This window comes from Pseudorca crassidens, chromosome 1 (assembly GCF_039906515.1).
Source record: "Pseudorca crassidens isolate mPseCra1 chromosome 1, mPseCra1.hap1, whole genome shotgun sequence".
Lineage (NCBI taxonomy): Eukaryota > Metazoa > Chordata > Mammalia > Artiodactyla > Delphinidae > Pseudorca > Pseudorca crassidens.
The window spans coordinates 181,809,608-181,836,524 of NC_090296.1; the positions used below are offsets into that span (position 1 = coordinate 181,809,608).

Here is a 26,917-nt window from a genome sequence, read left to right on the forward strand (position 1 = left end):
AAGCGAGGGAAGGGCTCCAGAAGGGGAGGGGAGGAGGAGGTGGGGGAAGCAGGGGTGCAGTTGGTGAAACAACTCCGTCTCCCGCTCATCTTTTCATTGCTTGCTCCTCTCCTTCGCGCAGACACCTCGGACCTCCCCTGGGCGCCAGCTCCTCGGCTCCAACGCGTCCAGAAACAAGCCGGATTTTTTTTTTTCTTTCTTTCTGGAAATTGGCGTTGGTGTGCGTTTCTCTACGTCTCTCCTCCTCCCACCACCACCCTCCCCCCTTTTTTTTTTTCTGAGACATGGCCCGGGCAGTGGCTCCTGGAAGAGGAACAAGTGTGGGAAAAGAGAGAGGAAACCGGAGCTAAATGACAGGATGCAGGCGACTTGAGACACAAAAAGAGGAGGGTTTCTCTCGGATCACGGCATTGCCTCGCCGCTTTCCTTTCTCCAAGACGGACTGAGGATTTTACAGCTCTGGGAGGAGTGGAAGCGCTCCGGATTGTTGAGATCGCCCCGGTGCTCTGTTTTCCCTGCACGTTCGGTTCTCCCGCGTCTGCCCGGGAACCCAGCGAAGGGAGGATGGAGAGGGGGCTACCGCTCCTGTGCGCCGCGCTCGCCCTGGTCCTCTCGGCGGCCGGCGCTTTTCGCAACGGTAAGTGACAGGCGGAGACGCGCGGCCACGGGGGTGAACCCGGCTCCAGGCTGCCCACGTCCGGACCCCGGACCCGCGCCCAGCTGCCGGGATCCACCGCGGAGAGCCGCCTCCTGGGCGAAGGAAACTTTTATCCAGGCGGAGAAATCAAGCAATAAGATCAGTCGGTGTAGGGCAGGGAGATTTCAAGTGCTCCGACTCCCTCCTGAAGTTGGTTGTTTGGCCGTGGAGGTTCTCCTACCTCTGCTACAAGGCAGAACTGCTTACCTTCCCGGAGTAGCACACCAATTATCTTAATAATGTTTCCTCCCAAAGGCAAATTAGATGAGACTCCCTTTCAAAAATCTGATGGCTGTTGAAAGTTAATGAACACTTTACCAGGAGAACTTCCTGGTTCTCGAGCAGCTCCCCCGAACTGTTTCCTCTGGTGGGTGCCTGCAGGAGATAGCGGTTTGCTGGTGGATGTAACTCCCTCCTCCACTTTTGTAAATGGCCCTGATCTTTCTGGAGTATGAATGAAAGTTACATCGTGTCAATAAAGGAATCTGATATATACAGTGTAAGGCACCAGGATATCTGAAAATCCCCAACCTAGTTGTAGCTTCCACTTAGCTTTTAAAACCACTCACTGTTAAGTAAATGGAAGACCGTGCTGGGTTATAAACAGTATCCTGTAACCTAAATAATGTGTTTTAAAATGGGATCTGGTTGTAGGCATGTTTGACTTACACTGTAAAGTAGGTGGGAGCAAGGGGATGGCATTATCTTTACAGTAAGTCTTCAGCAATTATTATTAACTAATTATCAAATATTTACTTTTGTCTGGCTTAGATTTCAATCAGAGTAATTAGAAGGAAAGGCCATCCGCTACTTACGGTGGTATATTGTTTTAATAAGAGACCACAAGTGGAGGAGTTCATACCGAGAGGAATGTAAATCACATCTTTACGATGGAAGTTAATCTTTCTAATATGCTTTCTGGAGGTTTCGTGATTGAAGCAATCGATTTCCCCAACAGCTACCAAGCAGTGTTCTAAAAGATACACTTGGAAGCAAAACACACACACACACAATTGTGAATGTGGAGTTCAATTTATTAATGAACCTCGGAGGATGGCATCTTTCTATAGTCCGGCAGGGAACGAAATAACATTCACTCCAATTGAAAGAGCTCAAGTGGTTAGACTTTAGAAATTACAGTAACCCAACCTCTGCCTCCACAACTCTGGAGATTAAATTGGTGGTGGTGTTCATAGGATGGATTTGAAATCCAATGCAAATAGCTTTCAGACATTAGGTTGTGAGCTCCATATGTCTGTGTGTGGGGGTGTATGTGTATGTACATACATGAGAAATATATATACTTCTTAATTTTCTTCACAGACATCTGGGGAAGGCTGAGACCCTGAGCTTCAATCGGTGACTTGACTAGTTAAACCCATGTTGCTGTGCTTGCAGGGACCAGAGCCAGTTAATGCCTTTGTAGCTCAACAGACCTCTTCCAGCCATGTCCACCTCCTCCAAGTACCAGGGTCTGCTAAATTAATTCATTAACCTTATTTAGGACTAATGGTCCAGAATCGTTAGAAACTGCTCTTTCTTAATCAACTGTTAGAGAGATTTAACAGAGCCAGGGAGTCTAGGAGTCCGCATTATCTTATTACACTGTCACTTTCTCAGAAGTCACAGATTAAAGAGCTCTGGTGTGGTACTGAATCCACCTAAATGTCTTCTGAAGTGACTCTGTCGAGTGGCTACAAGCAGTGCTGTTTTATTTCACTCGTCTAACAGATGCCAGACACTGCCATGATGTTTGTACAGAGCTGGAGGAGACTTAATGAGATGGGGTCGCTTTCCAAGTTTTCTGCACATTTAAAATAATGCAAGAGCCTCGGCAGAATCACATAACAGAGTCCAATATGATCATTAGCTGAGATTCTGAACTCCGGTTACAACATCATTTCTTCTTGGCGAACCTTAAGCTTCTAAAAGCCAAGGCAAAGGAAACCCATATAAGGCCACCCCCAGTCTAAGAAACAAAGTCAAAAACATCTAGCAATCGAGAAAAACAATGTAATTTATATTGTCTTCTTTTTAGTTTATGGGAAATGACTTCTGTAATGCATGTCGCTTTATGCATTTTTGATGTGCGCTTCATCTTTCGTTTCCATTTGACCTGGTTTTCCTGTAATAAAATTCTGTAGATTTATAAATTCATGCTGAGAGCAAAGAATGCCATTCGCTTTCCACAGGGAATCTATTAGATGCAATATTAAAATCTATAGATACCATTACTGAAAATTTGTGATTGATAGGCTTATATATTTCACTGCTTTCATACCTGTTCCTCTCACATAGTTTATGCACCAAATTTTTATTGCTCGAGATTAAGCATCAGTAAATGTGGCAGCATTGCAGGCTGAGGCTCTCCAATATGAAATCCATCATTAAAAGTGACAATGAGGGTCCACACTGAACAATAAAGCAGCCCAGAGACTGGTTTCTTTGGCTCTCAGTGAATCACTTTGGCTTTTGGGTTTTTTGAAAGGAGGGCTCAAAACTTGTTAGCTCACCTTTCCTAAACTGTGACAGTGTAGCTCATCATATGTGATACCCAGACCTCCCTGTCGTGGAGCTTTTTTCCAACTTGTAGGTAATTAGAATTAATGCTGTGTAGCTATTTATTTTTCTTTCTGCCCAGTTACTTTGATCTGGTCTCCAAGACTGAGCAACTTGGAGCAGTAGAGCAGAATTATTTCTGCTTCACCACATATACTTTGTTCTCTGATGATCTGGATCTCAAAAGCAGAGATAACTCAAAATCACTTAGGTTTACAGGCAGATAAAACAACAACAACAAAAGGTCTGGCTTTAAGCCAATTGAAATCCTGGATGACAATCCCCACTGATCAATGACACAGACCAGGCTTATCATCAAAAAGCAACACAAAGGGTCAAATAGCATCTTTTAGTCGCCTTCACTTAGAACTTGCTCCTTAATGCAATTACACTTCTGGGGGGATAATTAAGTCTAGCAGAGGCTCCCTGGGGACCATGTTAACATCCATTGAGGGGACTTAATGTTTTTAATGCTAGAAGACCTTTTTCTTGGGAGGGAACTTTGTGTGGGGTGGGGGTGGAGTCCTATCAGATCTCAGTCTGCTCTCCTCCTGAACCGACTTCCTGAGATCAAAGAGTGTCCTTTGGTGGCGTGTTGGTATTGGCGCCACCTGAAGGACCTGCAAGCGCCTCTTGGAGCTCCCCTTAAAAAGTTATGGAATGTTTAATAACTGGTCATTTATATGTAAATTTAGAATACCTAACTGGTTGTCAGGAAAAGGTCTACTAAAATATTATTTTTATTGCAGATAAATGTGGAGATACTATAAAAATTGAAAGCCCCGGGTACCTTACATCTCCTGGTTATCCTCATTCTTATCACCCAAGTGAAAAATGTGAATGGCTGATTCAGGCTCCTGACCCATATCAGAGAATTATGATTAACTTCAACCCTCACTTCGATTTGGAAGACAGAGACTGCAAGTAAGTGAGAATGTTTGAACAGGGCGCCACAGCACCATCTAGTGGGCGCAGGTGTCTATGGGGGGGAAGTCTGTGAACCACCTAGAATGTAAATGGATCCAGGAGGGATTCTGATCTAGGCCAGATCATGTGTCAATGGTATGGAAATTAAATTATGTTAAGTGATTTCTGAGTTCCCTAAACCAGGGAGATTATATTTAAATGTGTAATTTCTCATACTCTTTTTTCCTGTTAACACTTTTGGTTTTGGAACTCTTTTGTTAAGAAATGTGTATATATGTGTCTTTTTTTCCTGGAAAGGTGAAGAATTAGAAACTCAAACTCTCACTTGAGTTCTTACTAAATATCGTAGGTCACTCTCATATAGTGCATTGGCAGACGGTGAGGTCGGGTATTTTTTTTAAACAAATCTGGGGCATGTTTTGTGATCTAAGAACTCTGTTTATCTTACTGAGTTTGACATGACCAAAGCAAATTGTCATTGAAAAAAAAAATGAGGACTATAGGGTAAGTCTAATGAGGGATTTTTATAGTAGATTAATAACTGCAAATCTCTTATGGAACATGCTAAAAGAACTGTTAATTCACGATGAATATAATGTTTGTTCATGTGCTTTAGCATTCCTATCTCCTGCTATGGTTAAGTTACTAAGCATCAATTTATACCAGGTTTCATTATTATGAAAACATTCTCACTAGAGGGACAGTCTAAATTATATTTCCTCACTTCGTATGAAAGAACTGTGTGTAGGTTTTGCTTTCCACAGTTGGAAAGTATGTTTGAACATTGCAAGCGGCAGTCCACTCAGATCCAGATTTGCTTTTCTCACTGGACATCCATGCAGCAGACCACCTGTCTCTGTCTTATCTGTGTCATCCTGTTCTGGCACACTGCACATGATGTATTCTCCAGAGACTTGAACCTGAATAACAACCTTCAGTGATGTTTAGATATATAGTTTTAGCAAAGGAAAGTAATCTATTTAAATCTCACTTCTAAAGTGTTTCTCAAAGACTGATACGTTTTCCCAAGTTTTAAAATGAGTTTCATTATTTAAAATATTTTCTTTGCCAACACATAACCTTTTTAGAGAAGAAAAGAATAGTATGAAAATATTCCCACCTGCAAGAAGTCCTCAAGAACCTGTTGGTTTGGTGGGGTAAACTAGTTTTTCATGGTCAGGGAGATGAGGTCATCTGGTTAATTCAACATCTGGTGCCTGGAGAATTAGCATACATTCATGTCCTGTTGGTCAATTTCCAAATAATCAGTGGAACACTACAGCAGGTAAAATTATGCCAATTTCAATTGAATCTTTGTTCTGTGATTCAGAAGTGCTTCAGGGCATTATATTGACTTTTTAATCTTGTGTGAAAGTTGACATTAATAGAGTGTTCCAGTAACTTCTTGGAAACAGGGAATTCTTTTTTTTTTTTTTGGCCAGTATTCTGTATGGTGGTTTTTACAATGTCAGTCACCTAGACAAATTGGAGACTTGTTTTCCATTTCATTTTATTTTGTTTTGTTTTATGTTTTGCATTTTACCAATACTTAAACTGCTATAGGAGATATTTTTAAGAAACTCTGGTAAAACATACTCAAGTAATAACATTATTCCTCAAAATAAGGTGCTGTTAGATTTCAGTAAACTCATGCTTACTAATTCCTGATCTGAGAGTTTTGACCATGTATATATGTAATATAATAGTTAAGGAATTCAGAATAGTTATTAGCAGTGGTGTGCTGGTCAGTGTTAACAACTGGATCTAGGGAGGGGATAGGTCAAGTCCTGATCTGTGATATTTGCCGATTTCTGTAGTGTAAATATTCCTACCATGGCCAGTTTCAAACTACAGTGATGTCACTGTGCACAGACTTGCAAAGAACTGTGTACATCTGGTTCTCGTGAGCTGGTGTGAGTCAGCTCCAGCACCCAACTGCATAGGAGTGTAAGAAGGGGAAGCCAGTTGAATGAGATAATGTGTGTAAAGTGTTTACGAGCGTCTGGCACGCAGCAAGCCTTAAATAATTCTCTGCCATATCATGATGTGAGGTAGAGTATGGTAGGATGGGGGGAGCAAACTTTTTTGTTAGTTTTGTTATTTAAACATGATAAGAAAAGGGATAATTATAACTCAGAGTAAGGGACCATTTAAGTGATATCAGCAAGAAGCTGACAAGGCCAAGAAGATTGTTTCTGTAATTACGATGGTGAGTTTTGTTTTTGTTTTTTAATGCTACAGAATAAGGTGGTTTTTAAATTGTAGCAAGTGAGTATTTGTTCTCTGTGAAGGAGCCATCTCCTGCCCAGTCTTGAAGGCTGATACCTTTAGCTTGATATGGTCAATGGAGATTATGGCCCTGGAAAATACCTTTGTGCCATGTTTCCAAGTGGTGCTCCCTGATTGTTTTATCAATGAAAATTCCAGAAATGATATAGGAAGACTAACTTAAGACATTTGCCATCACTATCTTTCCTGACTGGTCCACATGACTCCTGGTTATTGTTGAAGGTTGCAGCTGAAAATTCTACACATGTGGCACAATTATCTCCTTTTGGTTGTGAGAAGAATCCACAGCTTTAAAATCTACAGGGGGTTAGAATTCCCTAGCAAAATGGAAAGCACCAGAAACTCCTGTAGGAATAAATTCATAGACTTCCAAAGTTTATGTTGGGTGTGCAAAAGTATAGATTTTGGGGGTTTGGTGGATTGTGGGGTTTTTTCGTTTATATTAAGCCACTTCCAAAAATGTATTTGAGATGACACATCACGTTCAGAGAACTGGGAAGCTTTTACTTATCATTTCTGTTAAGAACAAGCCGTTTGTCTTATTTGAGGTATTTAATGTCTTTCCTTGTCTCAGCTATATTATATGTCTAATAGCAGTAAAAAGTACTTGCTGTTCCCGTTTTATAGTAAGATAAAATAGGGTAGTGGATATGAAAGCCCTTTGAAAAGCTAGAAGCTCCCCTCAGAAGCCGTTATCATCATTCTTAGGATATCTTTAACAATTTGGTGATTGTTAGAACATTTGGACATAGGAAACTAAGCAAACTAAATGTGTTAATCCAATAATGGGGATGATCCGCATACAATAAATCCTGCATTTCTCTTGAAACTGTCGGTATTCGAATAGTGAGCTTTCATAATGGGAACGCTCAAGAAATTGATTCCTTCACAATTTGCTTATTGCAAAACATCCTGGAGACCCAAGTAAACAATTGTTTCTTAGAGTGTAGGAATAAATAAGTAATTAAATAGCCAAGCTCTGGTAGGAAAAATACCTTTATTTCTATTTTATTGTTTTCTTTATCATGAAATTAAAATATGCTCTCATAATTTTAACCATACAGTGAAATGCACACAATCACATATTTTCATGTGAAGAGTACCAGGACTGGCCCAGTACATAGTTAACCTGTGCTAACCTTACAGAAAGGTTTTTACAGTGGATGTCGGGGGTGGGGGGTGGGGAGGGGGGGAGGATATTTCCTTAAGGAAAATGAATGTCCAAGTTGTGCCTGGTAGCTTTAAAAATTCAACCATCTATGTGTATGCCACCCCTGAATCAGGTTTCATTACAAATAAGCATCAAAGACATAATATGAGGACTCCCTGAATTCTTTCATTGAACAAGGTGTGGTATCAATCAGTCAATCCATGGAGCCATAGAGCATCTGTCTGCAGGCTAATCTTGGGCTGGGATTTCTAGCTAGCTAGTCTGTGCCTGGTTTTATTGTGATGTTGATACCAGAGGTGGCTATAGAATGTTCTGAATGGAGAAAAGGAGGAATCTGATTTCTCTCTTTTGCACCAGCAAACTCCTCCATGCTTGTGAAGTGTCAAAGCAGAGTTAAAAGCAGGAAAGAAAGAAAAACCCACCTGCAGAGTGTTGGTCAGAAGGCAGTGTTCATGGTGCGTTGAAAATGGTTTTCAGAACTTACACTGAGCTGGTTGGGTTTTACTCCACTGGAGTTTCCTTCGGTGGTAAAGCGGCCATCTTGACTCTCATAAAACTTTATATCTGCATAATAAACAAGAATGTCATTGATACAGTAGTTAGAATTTATGGAGCTTTTCCGGTTTCCCAGCAATGCAAACTATCAGCATGATAATTTATAATGGTTTGTGACAAATACTGCTGAGCAAAGAGGTGTGTGGTTACATTCAGATCAGATGTCATCTGGGGAGCAATAAAAATTTCACAGACATTGGGTTAAAAACATTAGGAAAATGAATGTGAAGCTCCAGAAAGAGAGTCTAAAAACGTGGTGGTGATGGGGGAGAAGGGAGGTCTTCTGAGTGACAACTTCCTGACTTCACTGCCTGATTTGTCAGGGCTGTTTCGTAGGATTTCACCAAGACGCAAGGCTAACATCCCATAAATGCTTTTCTGTCATTACGATTTGTAGCCTTTTCTTTGTGTAACCAATAAATTGGTGTCTTTTTCTTAATTCAGTGCAATCAAAGGAAGATTTCACTCTTGTAACTTCATATGAAGTTTAAACACATAAAACTGTAATTAAGTAGAGACGATACTCAAGTCTAGGGATTTTGTTGGAATAAATCACACATTGTCTTTAATGCTACTTTTAAAATTTCCTAAGCTGTTATAAACTTGGAAACACCATTTATTTTCATAGACTATAAACTCACTGAATGAAAATTAATCTTCCCTTAGCTCCTCAAATCTGATTTTTCCTGAAAATGTAATTATACAATGGTAACTTTGTTGTTATAGGGAATTTGGGGACTAAAAGTTCCATTTTTGGTTTCCCTAAGTTATATTTTTTGTTTTGATCTTTGTTCAGCATGGATTTTTGCATTAATTTTATTTTTTTTAAATTGCGTTAAAGTATTATCTATCCTGATTAGTGAGTTTTTTTGTATCTGAGGCATGGGCGTACCGCTAGTCCTAGACTTGGGTTTTAGAGCATCACTTAGACCAAAGCAAACAAGGACTTTGTTTTATGGAAAACAGTGGGTGTTTTTTGCCAAAGTAATTCTCTTTTTTCTATACTAAATATAAAAGTATATTAAATTATAATCTATATCTAGAAAAATATACAAAGTAAGTGTAACATTTGATACAATGTTACAAAGTGAGCACAACCATATCACCGAACCAGAGCAAACGTTTCCAGCTTCCTAGGAAGAGGCCACCTCCTGTCCACTTTAAGTCTCTGACCTTTGGCCTCAAGGGCAGCTGCCATCCTGACTTCTGTGATTCCATTTTTATAAATTTCAAAAGCAGACAAAACTCATCTATAGTCTTGAAGTCTGGATGTACTATCCTTTGAAGATCACCAAACTCTTTGGAATGGGGATAGAAAAAAATGTTCTAATCCAAAAACAGTCTTACTGAAGCATTTTTTCTAATTGTTTTTCGTTGACTCCTATAGAAATATATTTCTTGCTTATACTACAGTTACGTTAAAATAAACACAAAGTTTTTGGTCCAAGAGCCTGCTTTTTATGCCAGGCAAATTCAGAACGATCTTCCTTTGCTTTATTTTTCCTCATCTTTTCATTGCTGATTTTGATCTCAAGTAACTTCCCAACATGGGCAGCGTGAGAGGCACCACCACCAAGCTAAATTCAATTAAAAAACTATTGAATGGGTAAAAATGAACTCTTCTCAGAACAGCGGATGTCAGTGTGGTTGCTACCACCTGCAGCATCCTTTGTTGCTGCTCAAGCAGATAATCATCTACTTTCTTCCTTTTGATTTCTTTCCGCATTAGCACTGATTTAATTTGAAAAGAACTCCGTGTGTTTAATAAAATTAATTTCCTTTATTATTTCTTCCTATAAGCAATCACATTGGATCATAATGAATTTTGAGTATTATAAGGTTGTTGTGTGTTGGGCATTTCCGTAATTTGAAAGAAGCAACCTTTATGAGAAGATTAGTTGAAATCTTATCCAATTGAATCAACATGTGCATGGCATTTCCAACCAGATTTCATTTTGGGGAGGCGGCCCTTCAAAATTGATCCAAGGGAGACATATGCCTGCAGCCGGCATGCGTATTATCAGCTCCTTTCCTTCCAGCGTAAAACGTGATACTTGTATGCGTGCTGACATCCTTCGGAGAAGCACATACACAAACACACATGTGCGTGTGTGTGCTTGTGAGGGAGACTATAAAATAGACTTAACTAATGGTCGTAGTATTCATCAAGGCTGATCGTTAAGCCTGAAGAAGAACAAGAGACAAGATTAGTGTTCAGATCAGGTTCCAAATGCCTCTTAATTGGGTGTTTGTAATCAATCCTGACTGTAGGAGTCAGTGACCTGGCAGAACATAGCACCTCCGAAGAAGATATTTCCTGCTCTTCTCTGGTTGATTGAACTGTGTCCAGTATCCAGGTCAGTTAGGATGACACAAGGTCGGGACAACCCTCAGATTGGCTGTGAAGCACACCAAACACATTATGATGGCTTATGGCTGAAGTCATTTAGTCTTCACAGATAGCACAGAAGGTGAACTGCTTGCATTCAGAATTCTACTAAATGCTGCAGAAGCACGGAGAGGAAAAAAAAAAATCTTTTGGCTTCTGTCCATTCAATTGCTTGTAACGTAGTTTTTCTCCTCATCAAGCCCAGGTCTGTATTGTACATATCTTATATCTTATTTATTAGGTCAGCGTGTTTTTTCTCCTTTAATTTAAATCATCAATAGAATATTTATTTATTTATTAATTTTTAAACTTTTTTATTTTAATTTTTTAAACTTTTTATTTGATATTGGAGTATAGCCGATTAACAATGTTGTGATAGTTTCAGGCCCACAGCAAAGCGACTCAGCCATACATATACATGTATCCATTCTCCCCCAAACTCCCCTCCCATCCAGGCTGCCACATAACATTGATAGAAAGGAGTCGTCGTGGCTGGTTCTTGCTGCTTAGTCCTCTGTGGCTGCCATGTGCTCACTAAACACTCTGTGCTTCATCGGACTTCATTTCACTTAATCTTTTTATCATCCTATTTTGCAGATGATAGCACTGAGGCTTAGAAAAGTGCAATTAACTGACCCCAAATGCTCAGCTGCTGCACCAAATACCTTTCCATCTTTGTGATTGAAGGGGCTTGGGATATACTTTTTGAATGCAAAAATTCGAATGAAATATTACTAGACTACTTTTTATTCAGCAACCATTTTCTTCTATGAAACACACAAAAATTTAAATACAAACCAGCTGATTCTGAGGAAGGACTTAAATTTTAAACTCTTAGTTTGGATTAAGTGAAGCCTTGTGCACAGAAACTTCCAACAAATTGATGATTTTCCACTGAGTCAAAACTTGTCTTAGCAATGAAATTTGTGGTGGATGCGGCAGGGGGTGTATCTGCATTCTGGTTCCTTCGGTTGATGGAGTTTGAAAACACAAAACACACATAAATACAATATTTATCTGAAGGCCTGGTAACCAGGCAGCACAAAGTTTCCATTTATACAGTTAGTTCAAGGGACATATGAGATACCAGCTGTACCAGCTGTATACCAGATCCTCACAAGCCCAGGAGTAAGAAGACTGGGTTCTCTTCCAAACACCCCTCCTTCACTTAATTTCAGGCAAATAGCAGGAAAGTTTTGCTTTCCCACAGCTCCCCTATTTGTAAGATTTCGATACTTGTGTTGGCCACAGTGACTCTGTAAGGGTTAAAGAGAGAATGTTTGCTCAAGGCACTGGGTCCCTATGAGAAACAGAAGAGTGTTTTTTGAGAAGAAACCAATGCTCCAGAGTATTTTGTTTCTATCTGTTCAGACACTTGTACAAGCAGCCGGACAGGTTGGAGGTGATGGCTTGTTGCTTCTGTGATAGATTGGCATGTCACGGAGAGCACAGCCAAGTCCCGTCTGAAAGAGGATGCTGAATGTCTCCCCATTCGAGTTCTTACATTTCTTTAGAACAGCCAGAGGAGGCAAAGGCCAGTCAGTGTAGTCAGGATTTCAAGTCCTCATCTGACTCTGTAACCACCAGATGCTGTGAGCAGGCCTGCTACTGTGTAAGATACCCTTGGTCACTGAAATGGCACGGAAAAAGTTAAGATGTGGTCAAAATCTTAGTCCTGGCTAGATAGCTTTACAAAATTAGAAAGCACTAAATTTCCAAATTTAAAGAAGAAAGAACACACTCTTGACTCAAAGACAATGAAGGACACGGATACCCACAAAGTTGGTGGCCCTGGGTTGACTTGGTCTGATTCAGGATTATGTTGTTTTTTAGGTGTAGTAGCACCTACAAGGGATAGCCCATAACTTGATTTTTCATCGAAGGTTGTTGACATTAAGCTGAGGGAAGGGGCAGGGGGGGTGGGGGGAGTTAGCACTGATTGGAAGCTTCCTTTTTTTTTTTTCCAAGGAAAAAAATTTGCATTTTCCTTACCTTTTATTCCAGTGCCAATTTCTTTGTCCCTGGCTGAGGCCCCTACTGAGTAACCGTTAGGCTACACTGGTTCAGTCCTTCAAGGCACATCCTCATTTCCCTCTGTAGCTGTGCTAGCATCGTGCCTGATGTGTGTGTTAGCTCATTAACACGAACTGGGGATTTCTGATTGTCAGGGGATCATGTTAGCAGCTCCCTGTGAAAAAGTGTTCTGGTGAGAATTAGGGACGTGGGTTATAATTGCCCCTCTGCCGTGCATGCCCATCTATGAGACAGGACACAGGTCATATGGGCAGGGTTGCAATCTATGAATGGCTTGGTTATGCCACCATTGATACTGTGGTTTGACAGTGTTAACAGCATGGCTGAGGAAGACTGGACGACATCAAGGTCTGTGTCTACCTAGACACGGCTTCAGTTAATCTTTTTCCTTCTCTTTCTGAAGAAAACAAAATGCTTTCCTTTCTCTCCCAATCTTAATAACACAACGTGGATGAGATAATGTAGGTGGAAATATCTTAGGAATACAAGATAAATATGTTAAATAAAGCCTAGGTATTACTCTAACAGGAACTGCATCCGCAGGTTTTCTTCCTTAAAATAAGTTCAGACAGTAAACAATGAAGTCTGCATCCTTGGGAGGAGACACATAAATATTTCAAGAGCGCGGCACACACCACAATAGAGATGGTATCTCATGCTCAGCGTGTATTCAGCCAGCAAGAATTTCTGAATGTTCTTATAATAAATTGGCCGGTTAAGAGTGTCATAATTGCAGTCTTCTAAAAATCTACGCTACTGTATATAAAATAGATAACTAATAAGGACCTAATGTATAGCACAGGGAACTCTTCTCAATACTCTGTAATGACCTATATTGGAAAAGAATTTTGAAAAGAGTAGGTGTGTGTACATGTATAACTGATTCACGTTGCTGTACAGCAGAAACTGACACAACATTTAAAATCAACTAGACTCCGAAAAAAGTTTTTTAAATAAAAAATAAAAATCTGGATGGGTGGAGTTTCTGGAAAATTCAAGGAAGATGCTATCTCAGTGTCACAAACTTGATAATAGCATTAATGGCCTTTAAAGAGCCATTATTTGCCAAGGTGTGCCTTCGGACTTATAAATATATTCAGTACAATCCAAGGGGAAACCAACCCATCCTTTAAGGCAGGAGCCAGTGTCATGGTGGTTATTACAACAGGGATGTCCGTTCTTCCCAATCAGTGAAACCAAATAGTGCCGTTATAGTTGTGTCCAAGAGAGAGGAAACTACATGGATTTTGTATTATAAATTCATAGTGTAAAGCAGCTGGGAAAATCAATGTTTTAAAACTGATGGTCCCTTCCATCCTCCCCGCTTTCCCTCAGTTCCTAGCAGCCTCAGCCCCTTTCACCTTGCCATCTCCTTCCCCCCATTTCTGGTTAGGACAGATTTCCCAATAGTGGGGCCGGGCGGAGGGAGTGATTCTCGGTGGCCTCGAAGAAAAGCACGTCCGCAGGAAGGCTCTTAGGATAGTGGCTGAGAAGAGATAACTATTTTAGACTCTTCTCGTCACCTCACCCTCAGGAATGGTCGTATGTGATAAAAATGATGTCTGCAGCCTCTCAGAGTTCCCCCAGCACTGTTTTCCTTTGAAATGACCACAGCTGTGTATGGCTGGGGGTCCATCAGAAGGGCTTTTCTTTCTTTCTTGTGGGACCTCATGGGCCTCCCCGGTCCAACAGATTCTGTAGGACTTTCCACTCGTGAGTAAAAGAAACCCTCCTTGGACCTGTTACTCTTCAGACTAATCTCTCACCTCTCTCTCCCTTTCCTATGACTGCCAAGGGCTTTGAACGTGGTGTCTACACCCCAGAACTCCACTTTCTCCCTTAACCCTTCTCAGCCTAAGTCCTCTCCCCTCCAGTTGACTGAATTGTTTGCGCACATGTTATGTTAGATTCCAGTGACTATTCTCATGCCCCAAACCACTGGCCTTTCCTCGGCCTGAATTTCTTTAACCTTGCACAGCACGGTCCAGAACGCTTGAGACTCTGGGGCATCTCTTGATTCCTATTTGTCCCGCACATCAGTTTAAAGCCTCTAACTCATGTAACTACAATATCCATCGCATCTATCTTTTCTGTTATGTTTCTCCTGTTAGCGCTCAAATTCCAACACTTGTTAACCAGTCCCTGGTGCTGACACAGCCTCAGGAATGGGGCTTTCCTCCTTCTCCCCCCACCCCGCCACTTAGAAACATGGAGAGTTCCCCTTGCTTTATCTGTGTTTCTCAGCCTTGAATTACGAGTTCAATGCAACTAGAAATGAAATCATGTCGCTCCCACCTGCCTCTCTGGCCTTTCTCCTGTGGTTCTCTTTTATATTCAGCCAAAGTGGCCGCCTTGGAGTTCTTCATCGTCACTCCTGCTTTCCTATCCCATGCCTCTTCACGGGCTGTTTCCTTCCCAGACGGACGAGGGGTCAGTGCCTTACACAGACCTGCGTCTCCCTGTCAACGTGTGGCCCATCATCCGGCCCTACCCACAGCGATGCTTCCTTCTGAAAGCCATTTCTGATTAAACGTGGTCTCTTTCTCTGTCCTCAGACACACCCCCAAGAACTACGTTTATGCATCACTCATGTTCCTTCTAGTATTCTGTGTCTGGTCATAATCATTAATATTCTACTACTGTTCACCCAGCTAGTTTGGAAGATGCTCCAGAGCAGGGGCTGAGAGTGTTTCCCAGCCCTGCAGAGCCTCCCACAGTGCTTTGCCTGTAGCAGCTGCTCAATTAATATTTGCCGAATTGAATTGGCTGACTGACATCCTTCTCAGCATGTTCATCTAGCGCCAAAGAACCGAGTCAGCTGCCCGGGAAAAGCTCTAACTTAATTAGACTACGAACATGCACACTTACACTTCTCATTTATAAGGTAAACCCTTCATTTTCCTGGGTAGTGGAGTCAAACTTACATGTTTCCTCTAAAAACCTCTACTTTGGAAAGCCTAGAATTTCTACATGTGAGTAGCTTTAGCTAAATCTCAAAAAAGATGCAGAGATACTGCTTGACAGAAATCTCTTCTTTCTGTTTCACAGTCATCTCCACAATCTGTTTTGGGGTTAGAGGCATCAAATGTATTAACCTTGTAGCAACAGTCCAGGTTGCTGAGCATGTTCCGACATCCCCAAACTCTTGGGACTTTGTATCACAACTCTGTAAACTTTGTCTATTGTATATTACTATCTGGGCTCACATCCAAACCACCTTTACCTAAATTTCACACAAATAATTTAGAGCCTTCTTCCATTCCAGCTGGCAACCCCAATAAATGCACATGTTAACTTCACAGCAGGCTTGCTGGGGAAGATGTAGAACGTGAACCTCCCCCTTAGAAAGAGCAACACGGGATGCATCCTGTGCTGAGTGTTGTAAATATGTTTGTCCACGTCACCAGGTAAAAACCAAGCCCTGTGTCCTAGAGCAGCCATGTCAAGATGCTGTCCTGGAGAGCAGACAGACCGAGTCCGCCCAAGGCGTTTGCTGAAGTGGATAGTGAGGGGTTTCATTTGCTCCCCCGGCTCTCACCTTTCTCACCATAACAGTATTTGCTAAGCATTTCTTAAAGCTGTGTGTCACAATAGGCAAGTGTCAACCCAAGAGGGAGGGACAAAGAAGTAGCAGGTGCATGGCCATGTCCACAACAGCAAGCACCTCAGCCACCATGGCTAGTTTCCACATTCCTGCTGCCTCCCCGACGCCATGACCTTACACGAGTTCTCTGGGGTATTTCTGGATGTTTGTGTGACATCTTTGGTCGGGAAACCCATAGCCCTTCACTCTCCCATCTCAGGTTTGTCTGCATCCAGAGAACAGAACGACTCGTATGATAAGCTCTTCCATTTCCCTGCGGGGGAAAGGTGAGCTGGGGCCGAGGCAGAGGGCCAGCTGATCATGCCCTCAGCTTGTTCTCCTTTGGGTCCGTCCTGTGTTTTCACGTTCACAGTTCCCTCCGGAGACTGGCTTAGTGGTCAGTGTGATGCCTCTAGGAGCCCAGCGTGGTCCTGAGTTCTAGAAGTGACAGCCTCCAAATAGCTGTGGGCTCGCGTGTTTCATCTTTCTGCGCCTGCATTTCCTCGTCTGTAAGGTGGGAGGGATGGGTCCTGCGCAATGAGCCCCTTTTGCCTCTAACATAGCAGGACTCAGCTTGTGCAGGGGAACCCTGGTGCCACAAGAGCAAATTCCAAACATGCCTTTTCTGCCTGTTCAGCCTGGCCCTGATTCCCGTTCCTTTCTTTGGTTTTTAACAAGACCCCTCATCCCTCCCACTTCTCTCTCCAAGCTACCCCAGCTCAGCCCAGACCCTCCCTGCCTTTTGCAACACAGCCTCTGCCTGCTGCTTTTTTTTCTCCAAGACACAGATTTCATGTCCGTTTTCTACCCCCCAATTGTGTCAGGCATTTTAAACTCTATTTTGGCCGCATTTATTCCAAGGAATCATTCACGTTTTCACCTAGACCTTAATCTTACCCACGAACAGCCCTGTTTTAGCGAATCATTTATTTAAAAGAACTAGGCATGTGGCCTCAGAAATACTCATTTATTGTTCTGCTGTTGCCGAATGTAACATTTGCAGGCTACGGAAATTCTCTGTGGGAATGAGTTGTTTGTTCTTGAAACTAGATGAGCCACAGGCCCAGTTCGAAGGGTAATTTAACTGCAGTTGATAACCTGACTATTAACCTAAACTCGGGTTTGATCACTAACACAGAAGTAGCTTTTACCTTATCTTTTTGTTCAACATAGCTTGTTAAAATTAGATGGTGAAGAACGAGATTACATTGGCAAAAGTACAAAGGAATGACAACAGCGATTTTGTTCATGAATCCCACCTCACTCTTTATGTCTCCGTGGCCGTGTAAGCTACGTATCTGTTTGTAAAACAGCCTTGAGTTAAGGCGCTTACTCAGACGCCGTTGTAAAAAATCATTTTCTGAAATTGCGGTCTATCAACAGGAGAGAAGACAGCACTTTGCTGTCGCCTGCTGAGGCCCATTATGAATATTCTATTTCAGAAGCACATCACACTGTAAATACAATGTTCAGATTCATTTATTCCCGCAATAGCATTTTTTGCAAAGGTGTGATTTCATAATTTGACTTGGCATTGATAGCACATCATCATTTCAAAACTCTTTATAACCACAGGTTAATTCACCCATCCTTGGGACATCCTTTATTTGTACCAGACCCATTTTAGAATGAAATCACCCAAAGGTTCAGAGACTAAGCAGCTTGCCAAAGGCTGAACAGGGGCAGAGATGTGGATACAATCTGCTGTCCTTCTATGTTTGTCCTTTCCTGAGCACATCTGACTAGGTGCTTCTGAAGAATTTAAACACAGATGCGTTACCAATAAAGATGAATGTTAATGATTCTATTACAGGCAGGAAACTTAGTTTAAAAAAATAAGCCCAAGTCGTTCAAGATGCAGATGTAAACAGGACCTGAAATGAATGAACGTACTAATTGTACTTTTCTCCTCTGCTTGGTCCTCCTGAGCCATATTTTTGTTAAAGCGAATGATCAGTCGTGGACTAACGTCTAAAGTTATTTAGCTAATTCCCAGCATTAATTGAAAAATGTCTAGTATTTCTAAACACCGTCCTAAAAAAAGAACTCGAACTGTCAACCTCCATTATTTTTGTCATTACAGTTTTCCTGGGCCTGACCTTGAGATTTTAAACTATTCATGTTTCTTATCAGTGTTGTCTGAGGGTTTGGTTTATGTATTGATTGCACAGGCCCTGAGATGGATGATGAACACGAGCTCACTGTTAAACATTCATCGTGACATGGACTTAGAAAAAAAATACACGTGGTAATAAATTCAGAACTCACAAACTTGAAAGTTGGGATGCATGCAGGCACTTTGTAAAGCATTGTTTATTTGGACACCAGGATTCCCCCTCTAATAGCTCAGCTGTTGCCTGCTACCTCATTCATTCACTCATTCAGTACGCATTTACTGACTACCTAGTATGTGCCGATTACTGTTTGGGTTTAGGGCATCATGCCCTGCCCTCATGGCGCTTACATTCCAGGAAGACAAAGGAGAGCTGCTGCAGCAGGAGTGTCCTTTGTGCCCTCTGTGCCCTTCCAGCTGGTAGATCCTCATCAGCTTCCCCTGCTGTTCCAAGACAGGCCCCCTGGGGACCTGGCTCTTGCACCAAACAAGATGCATATAGAAGATGTCTGGCCGAGGCAACGGTTGGCTGAGCATCGAGTGTGTTCCTGGCTGTGATGCTCTCGACTTGTAACCCTCTGCTGGGGCTCCAGACCTGCTTTGATTCAGCCCTCAGCTGGGCTGCTCTTGTTCCCCAAATTCGCTTCATCTCCAGCCCCGAATACTTGACCGGTGATGCCTACTCTCCACGCCTGGCACTGACTGGCTCTTCTAACTTCATATCATGTCTTCTTTGCCTGAAATTATTGGTCCCAGTCCATCCCCGTTTCACCCTCCAGCAGGCCCTGAGTGACGGGCCTCAGGAAGCACCAGATGTGGCAGAGCGAGCATGTGGCTTCCAAAGCTTCCCAGGATGGTTTGGGGTTGCTGCAAAGTATACGTTGCCAAGAGCCAGCTCAGCAGGGCTGCTGGGGATACGGCCTCTGGGTGATTCACATACAGGAATCTCAGTGGGGACTGAACACAGTCAGCTATGACTTTTTGGAGTTGGTTTATAGCCCCACCAGCCATTTTACTGGCTCTTCAAGTGGAACACATTCAACAGAAAGGGAAGAAAGAAGCTTTATGAGATCTTTTCTACCTCATATCCCTAGCCAGGGCATAAAAGTAATAATTCTTTGATAAAAATATTAGTGACTGGGCTTCCCTGGTGGCACAGTGGTTGGGAGTCCGCCTGCCGATGCAGGGGACGCGGGTTCGTGCCCCGGTCTGGGAGGATCCCACATGCCGCGGAGCTGCTGGGCCCGTGAGCCATGGCCGCTGAGCCTGCGCGTCCGGAGCCTGTGCTCCGCAACGGGAGAGGCCACAGCGGTGAGAGGCCCGCGTGCCGCAAAAAAAATAAATCAATTAAAAAAAAAATTAGTGACTAAGTAAATGGGTTGATGTTTCATCTTACCATTGCATCTTCATCTCTTCCCCCAAAATGTCCCCATCACTCCCTGAACGTTAAGTAATGGCAATGGAAATAGAAAGAAAGAGGTATCCTCAAGGAGACGTGGTCAGAACTTGACCAGTGATAGGATTTGAGTGGAGTTGAAGACTGGGACTTCAATGATTAAATGTCTCCATCCTCGGGTCTGAAAAAACAGTAGTACCGGTAATGTCAATAGTCAAAGAAAAGAGACAGTGGGTCCCATTTCAGACATTTTGAGATGCTGTTGAAATATACACACAAAATTCTATTGCTTTCGAAGTAAGATGATCAGGTTCAATGCTGATCAAAAAGGGTTTGACCATTTAGTCTTTTTTTTTAAATTAATTAATTAATTTATTTTTGGCTGTGTTGGGTCTTTGTTGCTGCACGCGGGCTCTCTTTAGCTGCTGCGAGCGGGGGCTACTCTTCTTTGCGGTGCGTGGGCTTCTCATTGCGGTGGCTTCTCTTGTTGTGGAGCACGGGCTCTAGGAGTGTGGCTTCAGTAGTTGAGGCACGCGGGCTCAGTAGTTGTGGCTCACGGGCTCTAGAGCGCAGGCTTAGTAGTTGTGGCGCATAGGCTTTGTTGCACTGTGGCATGTGGGATCTTCCCGGACCAGGGATTGAACCCGTGTCCCCTGCATTGATTGGCAGGCGGATTCTTAACCACTGCGCCACCAGGGAAGTCCCCCATTTAGTCTTAAAAGAAGGAGGGCGATAAGAATTAACTTGCCAAACCTGTTATGTCGCCATGTGGAGGGTGGCAGATATGTTTGCTATCACGATACCGCTGATTGATTAGTAGCTGCCACTTGGAGTGCATTCGAGAAAAAAGTAGCAGAATGGACTGCAGTGCCTGCCGTGGACTCGAGGAAAAAGTGGTATCACAAGGCTTACCAATCTGCCATCTTTAATCCATACGAAGAAATGGCCTCTTTGGGAAATGGGCCAACCACAGAATGGCAGAGAAGAGTTTTATTTGGGACAAACGTTTTTGTTAATTAAATAAAAAGGCATGCATATTTATTTTTCTTGAGCACAGAGTTATCAGAAATAAATTTCAAAACCTAATTGTTATGTAAGCCCATTGACAATATTTGGATTAATTTCTCTGTTTTAAATGAAGTATAATGTATGTGTTCCATAGAATCACTTTTTAAAACTCAAGGTTTGCAGATTCTCTTTTCTAAAAAAAATACAATTTTTATAGTTCTAAATAAAAATGTTCTGTGTGGCTTGGCAAACCTCGTCTTCTGTTTTGCACAATAGGCCTTTTATGGAGACATGTACACACACTGAGTTTGCATATGTATGAGGGAGCCATGCTGCATATTTTTCCCTTAAATAAATATTTGAAAAACACAAGAAAATAAGTCACCCATAATCCTGGCACTCAAAGACAACACTGTCTGTATTTTTCATATGCCTTTTTTCAGCCTTTTTTCTTTGCATTTAGAAATATACATATGTTTAAAAGATTGAGACTGTTCCTTATAGACACCTTTTACCCTACCATTTTCTCTAAAAATTATATTTTAAGCATTTTATGTTAGGTCCTTAAATAGTTTTTAAAACATATCTTTTATGTCACATGACTTTGCAAAATAATAATTTTAACCCAAACTGCTTAGGATATTTAGATTGTTTTCAGTTACTCAGAATTACAGGCAGATGTGAACGACGCTCAGTTGTACATCTGTATTCACGTCTTTATGTATCTTTGAGAATTTCTTTAGAAGAGATTCCTAGATGTATGGTTCCTGAACTGAACAATGATAGTAATAAGACTCCTGATACAAATTACCAACTTGCTTGAGAGGGTTATTCTCAGGGATGAAGGAGATTGGTGATGTTTACTTTAAAATTACATCTACATTTTTAAAGAAATTGATATCTTTACGACATAAATTGATATTTTAAATTAGGAATTGGCACACTTTCTGCAAAGGACCAGGGAGTAAATATTTTAGGCTTGTCTGGCAAAACAATCTCAATTTCAATGACTTAACTCCTCCATTATAATGAGAAAGCAGCCGTAGACAACAGGTAAAGGAATGGGCATGGCCGTGTTCCAGTAAAACTTTATTTATAAAGACAGACCAACAGGGGTTGGTCAGATTTGGTCTGCAGGCCATAGTTTGCCAACCCCTGTCTTAATTGAAAATTTGGCTCTTCTGTGAAAACATCTGAATTTGTGGCTATCAAAAATTGGGAGCCATGCTTTGCAGTGTTTCCTTTCTGAAGATTGGAGCTTGTAGGATTGTGAATCCCAGTTACAGACCAGGGAAGCGAGTCAATCTGCTTCTGTTGCAAGGCAACTTGGAAACTAAGCAAGGAAACTATGAATCAGCCTGTTGTTTCAACATATGTGGAGTATGGAAAGGTCTATAAAGTTAGGCTTCTGTCTGCCTCTGTCAGGCAGCTGTGTCTGCCCTGCATCTTCTCTTGGTACTTTTTTGAGAAATTCACTCTGACTCCCACGGAAAGAGTCACATCTATGTATACAAATGACTTTCACTCAATATTGATTCAATCAAGGGCTCCGTCACTCATTAATTCCAGCGTTACTGCACTATTCCTAGGAAAACAAAGCTGAAGCCGGAAGGGAAAAATCTGAGAAATAACTTTGTTCTCATGGAACCTACCCAACAGGCAGTATTTTTCCCAGCTGTTAAGCATACAATTGCTTTTCCTTAGGTGACCCTTTGTAGAGCAGCTAAAAGACATCATTGACTACCTTTAAAAAGGTGTAAAACACTAAGGAAATACACCAAGTGTAACTGCCTAAGTAATGCTACTATGACAGAGATCATTAGCAATTATCTGTCAAAGAAACTTGTAAATTGACCAGGGGGATAAAATATGTTTTATCATGTTATTTCCCTGGTTGTCTACCTCTCTTGTGAAGGTGCTTTGAATGAAGAATCCTTCTGGCACAGTGAGGATGAAGGGATGTTGCTTTCAAGGGCTGTTGGCTCTTACGTAGATGCACGCACTCACGCACACATCCTTCTGACCCCAAGGATGCAAAAGCAGCTGCCTTCGTAAACACCACATCTGAGTCCAGCGGTGGTTATAGGCTCATTGCTTCTGTCTCTCTTATTTATGCTAGAGAAACAATGTGAGCTTGATGTAGACAGCCCTCTGCCAATAATAGAAGTGTGTGCCCAGTCAGCCCAAGCAAGTAACCAAGAGCTGGGGAAAAAATGGATTTGACCCTAGCAGATTAGTGTAAACAATAACTTTCCTGCACACACACACACACACATACACACACAAACCCCATATATGTATAACAGCTGTAAGTTAAAATTTTGTTTAGAAATAACTCTTTTTTACTAAAAGACCCCAAATTGTGTTCCCACCATAAGCTTCTAGTCGTAATACACATTTTTTAAAATGTGTAGAAAGTGATAAACACACATCTACCGCTCGGCAGCCAGGCAGGAAGATGACCCCAGATTTACATTCTGACCCTTCTGTTGGATGGATGAAGAAACAGGCGTTTCAACAGTGAGTGACTTGCCCAGTGAGTGGGTCCCTGGTGCAAACCTGGTTCTCCTGGTCCCCAGAACAGTGGTTCCCTTACCTGTCCACCCTTCCTTTTCAGCTCTGGTGTGTCTCCTCTTTGTGGTTTGTTGCAGGTTGTGCCCATTCGTGATGTGGTGCTTTGGGATGCTTGCACCCCCTCCTGCAGTGAGTCCTCCAGGGGGTTTAGAACTTATTCTGTGTCATCTCGAAGGGTAGAACAGGGACCAATAGGTAGAAATTATCATCCTAATACACCATAACAAACCTCCTAACTCATAAAATATGATTTCTCAGGGATGTCCAGGTTTAATCTTGAGTTATTTTAACTGAAGAGTTTCACATATTTTTTAAGTGGTCTTAGTACATTACATATGTTTATACAAACGCAATTCAGCACATTAGAAGAGTTGTTATCCACCTCAATATGTGACAGCACATCTTAGAAGGGAATTACCAGCGAGGTCACCCAAACCATTGATTCCCGCTGCTGTCCCTGTGTGCTGTGGATTGGGCCTTTGTAATGTCACAGGCGCTCATCTGTGACCTGGCAGGACACACCATCATGGTGTGCATGGTTCTATAGCAGATCACTCTTCAGTTACAAAGAACTGATTCAATTGTTTACGTTGCCTTAAGTCGTCGGGTGGTATGGATGCTTTTGCTTTTGGGGGTTTCATTGCTTAGACTCAAGACATGGTTTTCTATTCTGTCTCCGCCCTGATGAGAGACCATTTCATAACGTGGTGAGCTTCTCTCCCCGCAGAAGCTTTCAAGCAGTGGCCTGATGCCATCTTTGAGGAGTGCCGTGCATTTTTGTAAAAATTTGGACCTCGACCGAATGGGTCCACAAATAAAAGGAGATGAGCAGACTGAATGCCAGTCACATGGCTGTTGGTTTATGGAGTCGTTTCATTTCGTTCCCCAGAGCACGTAATGAAAGACACAGCTTATCTCGAAGCTAAGTTTCCATTGGATAATGGCACTGGGATGGCCACTAAGGGACAGTCATTGTGTACCAGCCTTCTGGTGCCCTGGGTGCTAAAGAGCAAAGGGACCAGTGAGGCAATAATTTGGGGCCTTTGGGGGTGGGGGGAGATAAATCAGGAGTGTGGGATTAACATATACACACTACTTTATATAAAATAGGTAAACAGACCTATGGTATAGCACAGGGAACTATACTCAATATCTTGTAATAACCTATAATGGAAAAGAATCTGAAAAAGAATACATGTATATATGTATAAATGAATCATCTTGCTGTACACTTGAAACTAACACAACATTGTAAATTAAATATACTTCAGTAAAAAATAAAATAAAAATAATTGGGGGCTTGTGGATTAGGACAGAGATGGCTGACGGGGAACCTCAGAGAAGGAAAAGATTGTTGCCAAGGTCTCTTATGCGGTGTTTGTTTTCTTCCCCATTCTCCTAGCTTTCTCAACTTTTTTCAGTGATGATACAGTTCTTCTGGGGGTAGGGATTCCATTCAAATAAGGAAAAGCAAATCAGTGAAAGAAGAGGGAATGGAGGCCAAAAATGCAAAGTATTTTACTGAAAACGTCTTGGGTCACCTCCTAAACTAATTATTATAATGTGTTTCAGTTCTTTTCAACTGTTTGACCTCTGTTTATGCGTTAACCAAATTTCATCTAGTTATTTCCCAAGAACAGCTAAGTATTACACAGGAAATGCTTGTTTCCTCATGTGATTTGGTTAAATCCCCCATTTATGTCTTGACCGGAAAACAGATTCTCAAAGTTTGAAAAAATCAGAATCTTCATTTCTTCTTTCTCAATCCCATGCCAATATTATTTGATCTTATTCAGTAAAAAAAAAAAAAAATTGTGTGTGTGTATATCATATGCCAGTATCACTAGTGGGTACCAGATACAGAAAGATCAGTAACGCTTTGTTTATTGTTCTTGAAGGGGTTACGGTGAATGGGGAAAGCAGGACTTGTAAATAGATATTTTACAGTTTCGGATGGTAAATCCTATGGCTGAAGGGTGAGTAAGATGTTTTCTAAGTCGCCGTCCAGTGTGGTTTTGTGGGCAGTTTCACTTTCCTCTCGTCACCTGCATCACATTTAACATTTACTTTCTTCTTATTAACCATCAACCTCTGATCTAGAGATTAAAATTAAAATCTGACTTAGAGATTGTGAAACCCTTTCACACTGACAAAGTTTGTCCCCATCACTGTTCCCATATGATAATGAAATAAGGTCCTGATCATTGTCAGTTGGAAAGGAACTAGGTAGAGTTTAAACGTGAAGTTGTTACTGATCTGTTAGTACCTATGGAATATGGAAGGGAGAGACGAACAATTTTACTACCCACCCCCCTGGGATTTAAAAGCGTGTAATCTATTTCAGAAGGTGGAGATTATCTGAATAAGGAGATAGCAAATGAAACCAGGCAGTCTGTAAGGGCCAGCTGAGAGTCACAGAGAAGTGTGTGATAAGAATTCAAAGCACCCCTTTTCCTTGTCAGGTAATTAAAAAGAAGAACGGGTTCTGTAGATAAGACCGATACAGGAAAGCAGGTCTTTTTAAAATGTTTGTTTGTTGTTTTGGTACAGACTTCGATCTGTTAGCCCAACTTAGAAGGAAGATAACGGATGGCGTGATTGCTCCCCCTCTCACTTTACTCTTACTCTTAGGTTCACAGCCGGGTGTGATTAACTAGAAAAGAATGCAAAATATGGTGACTGGTGAGGGACAGATTTTGCCTGAATTTGATAGATTCTGATGAGATGATGGGGGTGGGGGGGAAGATGAGATGCCTTGGATAAAGATGTCCTCAACTTTGAAAACAGGAACTGTGGCTATAAAGTAATAAAGTCGCCTCTAAAACAAACATAACCGGAGCTTTTTCATGGAAGGATATCTCCAACTAATGCCATCAGCTATGCTTCCATTGCTCAAAAACAGTTTTGAAGTGGCCTCTGGTTAACCATGGGGATAAAAGCAGCTTTTCTGTGTAGAGTCATTACTTCCAAACTCTGGGGTCCCTAGGGTTGCCAGAGCGCCTCATGCAGCTTCCCCGTCCCGCTTTCGTGCTCTGAACTGAAGTCTGATTAGCTTGCCCTCCCTCCACGGCTGTTCACCAGCCGGGACTGTTGCTCAGAGGAAATCTTTATGTCTCTCCAGCCCCTACCTCCTCATTAACAGACAGAGCAGCTGCAACTGATTCCTCCTGCAATTTCTGTGTGGCCCTTGGACCCCTGGCAGGATGCCCAGCGCCTCTGCCACGGATGGCTAGTAATGTGCCCTCCAAGAGAACATCTGATCTCAAAGTGCTAATGGCTGAAAATTGGGGGGAAGTCCTTATCCAAGGGCCATCTTTTGATCAAGGAGGGGCCCTCCGCCTCAGAGGAAATCTTTCCTGTTTACAGACTGCTGGGGCTTTGAAAGCCCTGGCAGGCTGTGGGCCAGGCTCCTTAGCTTTTACGCAAAGGGGCCAAACAGGATGAGACCAGGATGGAAAATGAATATCATAGGAACTCAGAAGGGCAGGAAGTAACAACATAAGAGGGAATTCTTGATTAAAAGTATAATTGGAAAGGTTTGTGCTGGGAGGGTAGGAGATAATGGTATTAAAATATGTCTGGATTGTGTACATGTTTATAGTTAAGAAAGCCATTAGCCCAC

The 26,917-nt window shown here is 41.9% G+C and overlaps 1 protein-coding gene across 8 annotated transcripts in view; it reads left to right on the forward strand.

Annotated features, from left to right (window-relative positions):
• Positions 1-26,917, forward strand: part of NRP1 (neuropilin 1) — a 142,071-nt gene that overhangs the window by 598 nt on the left and 114,556 nt on the right. For 4 of the 8 annotated variants that reach the window (XM_067702439.1, XM_067702430.1, XM_067702457.1 and 1 more), the window contains exons 1-2: positions 38-637; positions 4,006-4,180. In XM_067702439.1, the coding sequence (XP_067558540.1) occupies positions 565-637; positions 4,006-4,180 (248 nt within the window). In that variant the 5' untranslated portion in view covers positions 38-564. Of the gene's footprint in view, positions 1-37; positions 638-4,005; positions 4,181-26,917 lie in introns of those variants that run through there. The other 4 variants (XM_067702423.1, XM_067702413.1, XM_067702447.1 and 1 more) reach the window with 2 other exon arrangements.